The sequence below is a fragment of the Vicugna pacos genome, chromosome 20 (assembly GCF_048564905.1).
Source record: "Vicugna pacos chromosome 20, VicPac4, whole genome shotgun sequence".
Taxonomy (NCBI): Eukaryota; Metazoa; Chordata; class Mammalia; order Artiodactyla; family Camelidae; genus Vicugna; species Vicugna pacos.
The window spans coordinates 41,920,021-41,930,690 of record NC_133006.1 but is presented as its reverse complement, the minus strand read 5'-3'; the positions used below and the strand labels follow the sequence as shown (position 1 = coordinate 41,930,690).

The 10,670-nt window shown below is 47.8% G+C and overlaps 1 protein-coding gene across 1 annotated transcript in view; it reads right to left on the bottom strand.

The window, feature by feature from the left end:
• Nucleotides 1–1,324: 1,324 nt before the first annotated feature.
• PXDC1 (PX domain containing 1) overlaps nucleotides 1,325–10,670 on the bottom strand; it is a 31,651-nt gene continuing 22,305 nt past the window's right edge. The window contains exon 6 of the mRNA XM_072945755.1: nucleotides 1,325–2,437. Coding sequence (XP_072801856.1) covers nucleotides 2,406–2,437 — 32 coding nt within the window. The 3' untranslated portion in view covers nucleotides 1,325–2,405. The remainder of the gene's footprint in view (nucleotides 2,438–10,670) is intronic.

Sequence of the window (10,670 nt, the reverse complement as noted above, 5' to 3'; positions counted from 1 at the left end):
CTGCTGACGGAGGGAACAGATTGTCACCTTGTCTGCACTGCCCTCCCTGCCCCCCGGGGGTCTGTGACCTTAGCGTTTTAATGACAAAACGGGGGCTTCACTCCTGCCCTTAGAAAGCCCAGGGCTAACAGGAGACAAGTGATAGTTAGTGAAAACATGCATGTTTCTTGCCAAATAAAGGGCCAGCCTGGGAGTTCACGGTGCGCACAGCTGATCACACAGCCGTGACCCGGGCACCAGACAGACCTCTGAGAAGCAGGGCTCACCCTGTGGGCTTTCGGGAGTAAGAGCAGGTGTTTGAGGTACAAAGCACCGGGTCTGAATTGAAAAGAAGTGGAGAGAGAATGAGTCCTTGAGGGTGAAAAGGGTGCGACATTTGGCTGCCCTGTCCTTTTGCTGGTCACTGTCACCCTCAAGTTCCCGCCTGAGGCTCAGAAAATGGGGCAACAGTGGGGTCAGGGCACACTCCCCTCTCCCCTCCCGGACGGCCCACCTCTACCTGTTTTCCGTAACTGTGGTTGTTCTTAAGCAAATAGTACTTCTCAGCCATACTTCTCCCTCTTCCCTCCCCTGTTACTCACCATCCTAGTTAGATCGTCCACCTTCGAGTCCACAGGGAGCTGGATTTATCCATGTCTGTGGGTAAACGGTCATAGTATAAATTCCCCGAAGACAGGGATTCTGACCTTTACCGTCTCGACACCCAGGCAGACACAGGTATCTTAAACAGTGCCTGTCGATTGAGCTGAAAGGAAGATTCGGGGGCGCTGTGTAATTTCTGGAGCCCAGCGCAAATTGAAAAACATACAGCTCCTTGTTCAGAAAGCAGGTTTAAAAAAGTGCCTTTCGAGGCAGCAAAACAGAGTTTTCTCCTTGCTGCTGGGGTCTCTTGCGCAGCCTGTCGTGGTGTTTTTTTATTTGCTCTTTATCGTGTTCTAAGTAAAGAGAAATTAAGGTTTTTCATTATTAGCATGACTTTTCTGTTCCTCTCTTGGATTCTGCAAAGCCAGTTTAAAGCGCAAATGTAGACGCATTCAGCGCACACGTGGGGGATCACGGAAATGACACGCTCCCTGACTCACAGACGGTGTGGATTTCACTCAGCGGAGGCGTGGAGACGCTGCCCAGAACAACCTCGGCTCTTTCTCCTTCACTTCTTTTTTTCTTCGGTTGAAGTACAGCCAGTTACAGGGTGTCCATTTCTGGTGCACAGCACAATGTCCTAGTCATACATATACGTACCATTCATCTATTCATTTTCATATTCTTTTTCATTAAAAGTTATTACAAGATATTGAACTCAGTTCCCTGTGCTAAACAGAAGAAATTTGTTTTTATCTGTTTTTATTTGTAGTGCTAATATCTGCATTTCTTAATTCGACCCACACATTCTTCACCAACACTGACGGAGCAATCCCAGCGGTTCTCCTGCGGCCACAGCCCCACAGGTACCAGCCCAGCCCTCCACCTGCCTCAGGCCATCCAGCCCCTATTCTCCAAACACGAGCAGGTGGCAGACTGCTGAAACCACACTTGTAGGGGGTGGGAGCAAAAACAACAGGAACCCTTCCTTCAACACGAAGTGCTGAGTGTCCTCTGGGTTGCTCTGCGCCTGGCACGACTTGGCACACGTGCACAGAGAGCAGTCGCAGAGCCGACGGTCAGCCAGTTCCGGCTCACTCCCCAGCTGCTCCCGGCTGGATGCTCTGACCCGTAGAAACCTGGTACGTTTCCCTTGTCCAAATGGTCCATCACTCCTCCCTCCCTTTGCTGTTCCTCTGCCTCATCTGAATTTGTAACAAATTATGGGTCAGGCAGAGGTGAGAAGTGACATTTCTTTGATGTTTCTCTCCGAGCACGCTGGAGATGGCTTTGACCCCTCACGCACCAGCTGCGGAGTGTCTGCACGGGGCAGGTCGCTCTGTGGACCACCAGCATCCTCCCGTGCCTGGCGCCTGGCCAGAGCCAGCTGATGCTACACAGAAGTGCGTCTTCAGGTTTCTTGCCTTTCAGCATCGACCGTCTGGGCTTCCGCCAGCCCCTGAAGACTTGCCAAGACATAGTTGCAAAACATGAGGCACTTTGATCTTATCCCTTGGTAGAAAAAAATCAATTTGGAGCTTGTTGGAGAAGCTCACTCTGTGTGAGATCAGGTGGGTGAGGGTTTTAGTCCCTGTCTTTTTTTTTTTTTTGAAGTCTAGTCAGTTTACATTGTTGTCTTAATTTCTGGGGTACAGCACAGTGATTGAGCTATACACATGCATACGTATATTCCTTTTCATATTCTTTTTCATACAGGCCATTGCAAGGTGTCGAATACAGTTCCCTGTGCGTCCCTGTGTTTGTTGGTCTTTATTTTTCTCCATCAACACACCTGCAGGGAGGCATCCACGTGTGCCCTTAGTTCACATTCCCTTTCGGGGTCTTGAGTCCAAGTCTGGAGGGAGGTGAGGAGGGTGGGGAGAACTTTGCTTTAGAGAAAGAAAGAAAAACATGCTCCAGCCAGAGCCCTGTGCCTCCTGGAGCATCACTCTCCCTCCCTCAGTGCAGCCTGCCTGGATGTCCGCCCCGGATTTGTTTGTCGGGGCAGGGGACCAAGGGGACACCCACTCCTGTCAGAGACCTAAAATGTGCACAAATCTCCCGATAATATACGCAGGTCTTGTAGACGTCTGAAACCAATGTGATGTTTGGGGCTTTTTTCTTAATGTACATATAATGTGTACATATAATTGAATCACTTTGCTGTACACCTGAAACTAACATAACTGTAAATCAACTATACTTCAATTTAAAAAAGTTTTTAAAAGATCTATATATTATTTAACCCTTGGCCAGTATGATGATTCAGTGACAGAATTCAGAATTGTTACGCCCTCCGTCAGAAACCTGAGTGGCAAAGATGGATTCAGACAGCTCTTCCTGGAGAAGGGGCCCGGAGGGAGGTAAAAACGCATCTCCTTTGGGGGACCCACGACCACAGCCCAGTCACGCAGATGCCAACTTGTGAGACGTGCTCAGAGGTAACACACCCACCTCCTAACCAAGGGGCTGATGTCATTAAGCGTTTAAACGTCAACCCTCCCGGCTTCTATCCATTTTTGTGGTGAGTCTTGCTCATTCTTAACAAATGGGCGTTTATTAAGGGCCCATTAGGTGCCAAGCACGCTGTGTTAGGAGTTAAGTTTTCAAAGCCCACTCACGTGAGGGGCTGGCCGCATTTCACAGAGACAGACGCAGAAGCATTCCAGTCCGGGGTGAGCGCAGAGAGAAGGCAGGAGTGAACTGTGGACTCCAGCCCCCGGGGCCTTTCTCCCCATCCGCGTGAAGACCTCGAATCAACAAATCCCCAAACCTAGTTCAGATGGCAGCGGTGCTGCCCAGCCGGTAGCCCCTCTTCCGCTCACACAGACACACGCAGAGGCACGGGTGACGCGGGTTCTCACCTACCCATGGCTCCTCCCTGGGGGAATGTGCGGGTCTTGACAGTTCTCACTGCCAGCTCAGGTTCTCAGGAACTGTTTTAATTTATGACACTGTGCCTTCAGTTCTTCATTCATTTCCTCAGCAAAGATTGCACTGCCCCCCGATATCTCCCCATCTGCCCCCCGCCTACAAGGGGGCTGCGTCAGCCACACAGATTTTAAGCTTCACAGGTAATGATTTAGAGGCTTGGAATGTCCGATTATTGGACGTGCACAAGAACCGGCTCACCCTTGGCCCTTTCCAATCCTCCCTGGTGAGTGTCAAGATCCCTACTGAGTCACAGTCTTCTTCAGGCCCCCCCACCCCCAAATCCCAGAGTCACCCATCCCACCTCACCTCTCAGGCCATTTCCACCAAGTCTGTGTTTCGCCAAAGAGTTGTAGGCAAATTCCTCTTTTTTTTCTGGGCTCAGTACATTGATGCAGATCTGAGGTCACAAGTACCCTTCATTCTTCTTCAGAGAGTCTCCCACCTGGACCTGGGCCCCAGAAGGACTCTGGTCCCCGACTCTGTTGCCTCCAACAGAACTCAGCTGTCAGTGCCCACACCTGAGGACATTTATTGCTGATTGACGTTCCAAAGCAGCTGGCCCAGGCTTAGGCCACTGGCCCCAAGGTAACATCAAAGACAGGGTCAGTCCTCCCTCCTTGTCAAACTCAGAGCGCAGGGCTGTTCCCACCTCGATCACCCGGAGCTCCAGGCAAGGGGTCTTCACTCCTTTTCCATCTCAGAGAGAGAACTGTCGCTCGAGCCCCGTTCCTGCTCAGTCCACTTCCACTCGCATTTCGTTGGTGACTCACACACCCAGTCCCGGAGCAAGCCCCACAATTAACTCGGATGACTCAAGACTGGCCCAGGGATGGGGGAGGTGGCCACACTGCCGACCCCCCTCCCTGAAAATCTGGATTCTGTCCACAAACCAGAAGGGGTGTGGTTGTTGGGAGGCAACCAACAGAACTTGGCACAGTTGCTTTCACGAGAAGTTACCCAAACACAGACACAAATCTAGTGCTGGACCGCAGCAGGGGCAGAGCTCTGGGCGGTGCCGGCACCCGGAGAGGAGGTTTGGGTACCGAGGCCACTGAGGAGAGAGCCTTCACATCCGAGCCTCCACATTTGAGGTGCTGAGTGGCCTGTTTTACCCGCGGCGTGGCACCAACCCTCGACAGGGAAGAGGGGATCGGCCCAGGGCATCATTTCGTCCGAATCCAAGTGATTCAAAGCCGTGACAGAATGAGTTCCTTCTTTGCTAAAATGTGTTTTCACTGATGCTGCTGAAGATCTCCCGGGAACGGTGGGGAGTCCTAGAAGGATGCTGCAGAAAGTGGCAGAAAGATGAGAAACTTCTAGCCCCACTCTGCCCCTTGTGTGTGTGTGAACATAACTCACACCTGAAGTTCCTCCTGCCGCTTGTAATCAGTCTCCCCGCCCCCAGGGGACCCTGATCTGCGCTCGGTCACTGCAGGTTAGTTGCCTTTTCTGGAATTCTTCACAGACGAATTCACAGAGTCTGCAGTCTTCTTCATCTGGCTTTCTTCACTCAGCATAATTATTCTGGGATTCGCCCATGCTGTTGCGTGCGTTAATAACTCATTCCTTTCATTAACTCTCAAGAAATAGAGACAAATGAGCAATTTAAGTAAAGCTCATCCCGGAGCCCAGTGGAAGCCCAGTGGAGGTCCAGCTGTGCCGCCCACACCCACCGGGTCCCACAGCAGCAGTCAGGCCCCAACCCCGCACACGCTCGCTGGGCGTGCGCCGAGGGCCTGGCTGGCTGGCCGCCAGGGAAACGGGTGAACGGGTCGCCACTCCATCCTCAAGGAGACTCCGAGGTGAGAAACTCCACACTTGTGAGCTCCAGAAGGACCTCCTGCATAAAAGGATGATTGAATTACTGTAAATTTACCTTTGGTGGTAAGTGTATTTCACGATCTTTTAAAATTTTTGTGATGAAAAAGAGTTGGCTGATTATCCGTTGCTGCATAACGAATCACCCCAAAATTCAGCAGCTTAAAACAACCGACGTCTGCTGTCACAGAGTGTCTGTGGTCAGGGGTCCAGGAGCAGCTCACGGGGTGGTTCTGGCTCAAGGTCTCTCATGAGGTTGAAGCCAAGCCATCGGCCACGGCTGCCGTGGCCCTGAAGGCTCACGTCATGGTCGGTGGGCCCAGCTCTTCCCCGGCTGCTGGTCAGACACTTCAGCTCCGGGTCCCATGAGCCCCTCCGCCGGGTGAGTGGCCTCATGATGTGGCAGCCAGTTCCCCCAGCGCATGTGACCTGCAGAAGCCAAAGTCTCTTTATGATTGAATATTGGAAGAGATATTCCATCACCACTGCCGCATTGCTCTGGTCACACAGACCAGTCCCTGTAAATGAGGATGGGGACGGCACGAGGTGTGGGTGCCAGCACGGGGCCATCCGGGAAGCTGGCTAACCCAGGAGGTCACCTTGAACAATGTGTTTACTTAGCCTTTGTACTTGAGTCTCCGGCATATTCTGTGTAAGTGAAGTTTAATGATTAAATCTGTCAAGAACATTGAAGTATCACAATGGGTTTTAATAGGACAGATTGTGGGTAAGACATTTGATGAATAGAGTTGCCACACATCACATGTACCCCCATTTATCCCCCCTTACTTACTGACCTGTCGTGGATTTGTTTCACGGTGACAGTTCCCTAGTTACCATGGCAACAGTTTCGAGGTAAATTTCACTCAAGCACAAATGCAGTTTGCAGGAGAAACAAAACTGAGGAGACTTTCAACAAAAAGCAGAAAAGCTGTCTTTGTTTTCACAAATGCAGCTGGTCAGTTTTAAATTACACAGGAAAAGCCAAAAAGAGAGCCCCCAAAGGAGGTTATGCATGATTTCCTCTAAAATAAATGTAACAGATACATTTTGAAAAATTGGAATCCTGATGGCAAGTACTCAGAATGTCCGTAGAATGTGTGCTATAAAAATTCTGAATACGAGGCTGGGACGGAGCGGGAGGTGGCAGGGGGAGTGAGCGGGGAGGAGACGTGAGACGCTGGTCCCAGACCAATTAGTTGGTCCAATGGTTGGTGAACGCTGTGGTCTGTGGTTTCAGCTAAATCAACTGACCTCTAGTGTCATCGACACGTTCCCTCCTCCTTCTTCCCGAAGCTGCTGTGAACAATGTGAAGCCAGCATTTTGAGGCTCTCACGTGAGAGACGTCGCGCCGCGGGAGGACGTCAGAGAGCTCTGAGCAGAACTCCAGGTGCGGTTTCTCTGCCTGTTCACTTCACACTAGGAGGACGGAAAGAGAGCCACATCGCTTCGTTGGAAAATAATCCTGCCGTGCGTAAATTTTAAAAAAATACATGTGTCAGGAAACTGAGGTTGGTGCTTCCTCTAAACGCCAGCCCTAGGTCTTCCTGGAGGAACTGGTCCCCCGTCCCCTCAGAACGACGTTCTGTGACGAGCAAGAAATGGGCAACTGACAACGTCTGACATGCTCTCTGAGATTTCCAGCTATCATTGTGAGTTTGTCAATTTCTCCCTGTAATGCTGTCCATTTTTGCCTTGTACTCTTTTGAAGCTATGTTTTAAAGGCATGCAAATTGCCCACTTTTACATATTTTTTTGATCATTAATTAATGCCTTTATCAGTGATCGTCTTATCTCCCATTTTTTCCTGATATTAATTTTGGTATGTCACCTTTATCTTACTAATAAACTTTTTGATTTATTAAATTTTAGGTGTGTTTCTTGAAAAATCAGTTGACTGGATTTTGAAGTTTTTAATCTGATTTGAGAGTCTGTGTTTTGAAATTGTCGAATTTAATCCATTTACATTGATCGGATTACTGCTATATTTAGACTTTTCCTGCCATCTTCCTTTGTGTGTTTTATTTACTGTTCTTTTTTTCTTCTTTTGTTCTTCTTTCCTGCCTTCTACTGGATCATTTTTCTTTATTCCCCTTTCCTTCTATAATCTTTGAAGTTGTAAACAATTTCTATTCTTTTTTGGTTACCTCATTTTTGACGTGCATTCATAATTTACATTTTTAAAAGGCAAAAAGCTGGTCAATATGTTTGTCTTACTCCTCAGAAAGGCAGAAACTTCTAACCCCTCTCCCATATTTTGTGTTATTTCTGTCTGGTACCAAAACTCCACTGTGTTTTTAATCTTCCCTGTGCAGTGAGTTATTAAAATTTTAAGAGCCAATTTTTACGGAAAGCCATCAGCAGGTCATTCTAGTATCTTTGCTTAACGACGCTTCCTTCGCCCGACTTGAGTTTTGTGGATTCATTTTTCTTCTTGGTACAGTGAATCCTTTAGGGTTCTTTGAGCAAGAGATCAGATCAGTAGGCGGTAAAATCTCTTAGACTTTGTTCATCTGAAAAGGTATTTATTTTGCCCTCTGTCGAAGGATAGCTGTGCTAGGTTTGGAAGTCTAGGCTTTTGATGATTTTCTCATCAGCTTGAAGATATTATTCTGTTGTCCTCTGGCATTTGCCGTTGGTAATGAAGACTCTGATTGTCATCCCTTTGTAGATAATCTGTACTTTTTTCGGAGCAATTTTAAGATATCTCTTTGCTTTGGTCTTTTTGTAAATATATCTGTTACTTAGTGTGTTTCGTTTTCTTGGGGTTCAGCACAATTTCAATATAAAGAGTCCTGTCTTCAGCTCTGGAGTCTCAGCATTTCCTACTTGACCGTAGCCCCTCCCGTTGACCTCCACTCTCACCCCCTGGTGCTTCCATGCCTCTGTCAGGGCTTCCATGTCTTCCATCTTCGTTTCTGCATTTTACCTCTCACATCACAAAGGGACTCCATTTTGGATGGTTTCTTCAGCTATTCCTTCCAGTTAGTCGTGTTTTGTTCAACCTGTCTATTAAAGATTATTATTTCAATGACTACATTTTCCTTCTCTAAAATTCCTATTTGGCTGATTTCCAAAGCCAATGTTCTTTTTAAAAAATGTTCTATTCTTGCTTTATACACTCTATTACTTCTTCGTTTTAAAGTTATCATTAGATTGCTGTTATCCACAGCTCTTTGCATGCTTTTCTCCCATGGATTGTACAGTTTAGTCCATAGTATTGGGGCAAGGTTTGATCGAATTCCCTATCTGCTTTGTAATTTTGGTCTGTGAGCTCATCTTTAGTGGGATCACCTGCTGCCGGAGTCCTAGAGACCCGCTGGGCTGTTGAGGGGTTCCTATGGGAATGTTTTTCAATTGCCTCTGAAACTATTCCAGAACTTCTCAGGATTTTAACCCTGCGTGGGTAGTGTTAAGAATTCTGGACAATTTGCAGCAACACGGATGGACCAAGATTATCATAGTAAGTGAAGTAAGTCAGAGAAGGACAAATATCATATGTCACTTATATGTGGAATCTAAAAAAATGATACAAATGAACCTACTTACAAACCAGAAATAGATTCACAGACATAGAAAACAAACTGTGGTTACCAGCGGGGAAAGGGGATGGGGGGGATAAATTAGGAATTTGGGATTAAGAGATATACATTACTATGTATAAACCAGATAAACAACAGAGACTTACTGCCCAGCACAGGGAACCATAGTCAATATCTTACAATAACCTATGGTGGAAAAGAATCCGCATGACTGAATCACTTTGCTGTACACCTGAAACCAACACATTGTAAGTCAGCTACACTGCAATAATACATAAACAGAATACAAAACAAAGACAATCAGCAACAACAACAACAACAAAGAATCCTGGTCCTGTGTCAATTCTCAGCAGACGCTACGGAGTCCAGTTTCTCACGGCTGGTTTTATTTTCGCCCACAGTCCAGGGCCAGAAACCTGCTTCCTGGTCACGTCTGTAGGCCGTGGGCAGAGTTTTCTTTGTCTTGGTTTAGACACAAAATAATCTTTCCCTGGCTCCAGGCTTCCCGGAAGAGCCTAGTTCTAGGTGTCCCTGAAACTGTAACTCAGCCTTAAGATTAAAATCTCAGTCCTTACAATGTATTTCTAGTTGAGTTACCTTTATGGGCCACACAATTTTGACTCTTACTCTTGAAGAAGATTTTCTGTTTTTCCCTGATGCCTGGTAAATTTTGTAAACTTGCTTTCAGCCTTAAAATTGTTTAAGGACAAGTTTATGGAGTGGGAGAGAGGCTCCCTGTAGCGCTTTAGTTTGCGATCTTGACTTTGAATCTCAAGAATGGCGTTTTTACTTAGAACACACGTGTTGATCTAGACTCACAATGGGGAGTGAAAGTCTCATCAGATTGTGGGCATCCTTGTGGCCGCTACTGTCGGAAGCTTCGTTAGGAGTGAGACACAACAGGTCAGAGAAGAAAAAAGTCAGTGTGTGTATCGAGTTACTTTTCCCACCCTCTTCAGAATTTTGTTGTGTGATTTTATGAGCAAACAGCCACAGAGAGGGTATGAAGAAGTCACTTTGACGCTCTTCACATCTGTGCTCTTCAAAATGTGCCTATAAGTGTACGTGCTTTAAAAAATGTGAATTCTATCTTGTGTAACTCTAAGCTCTAGAAGAGCAGCTGGAGAGAGGCTAGAGGAAAGCTGATGACCTTGGGGTTTGCATGGGATAGAATTCAACTTTTTTAAGCACAGAGGTTCCACTGGGGAAGGTGAAGCGTCCTGCGGGTGGACGGTGGTGATGGCCACACAACGGCGTGAGCGTACTTAACCACCGAGCTTCACCCACCAGCGGTTTGAATGGTGAATTTTGTGTTGTGTCTATTTCACTGCAGCAGTTTTTTTTTTAACAGCGAGAACTGATTAGCCAGCAAGCAGGGAAGAACGAGAGTTTGCAGCCAGAGGCGGCAGTGTTTGGTGTATTGTTTTGGGGCTGGTATAGTTTCAGGTAATTTGAGTCCAGGGCGAGGCCGTGAGACTGGGTGGCTGAGGGGCCGGGATGAGCACAGGGGCCAGGACAGGAGGCTCCACGTTCGTCCAGGGCCTGAGCTCTGCGGATTTTCCATTTCACGCCCGCTGCACTGCGACTACGATTTCTGCCAGAGATGTGTTTCACAACTACTCGCAAACACCTTCACCACAGACAATGGAGAATGCAAACACATAAGATGTCTTGGCAGAGCCACCACCAGCTTGAGATCAAGTGTAATCTGACTGCAGGAGCCCGGCCGGGGGACAGGGTCTAGCCACGCTGCCCCTCCGTGTCCCTTTCCCTGTCTGGAGAGCACCAGCAGG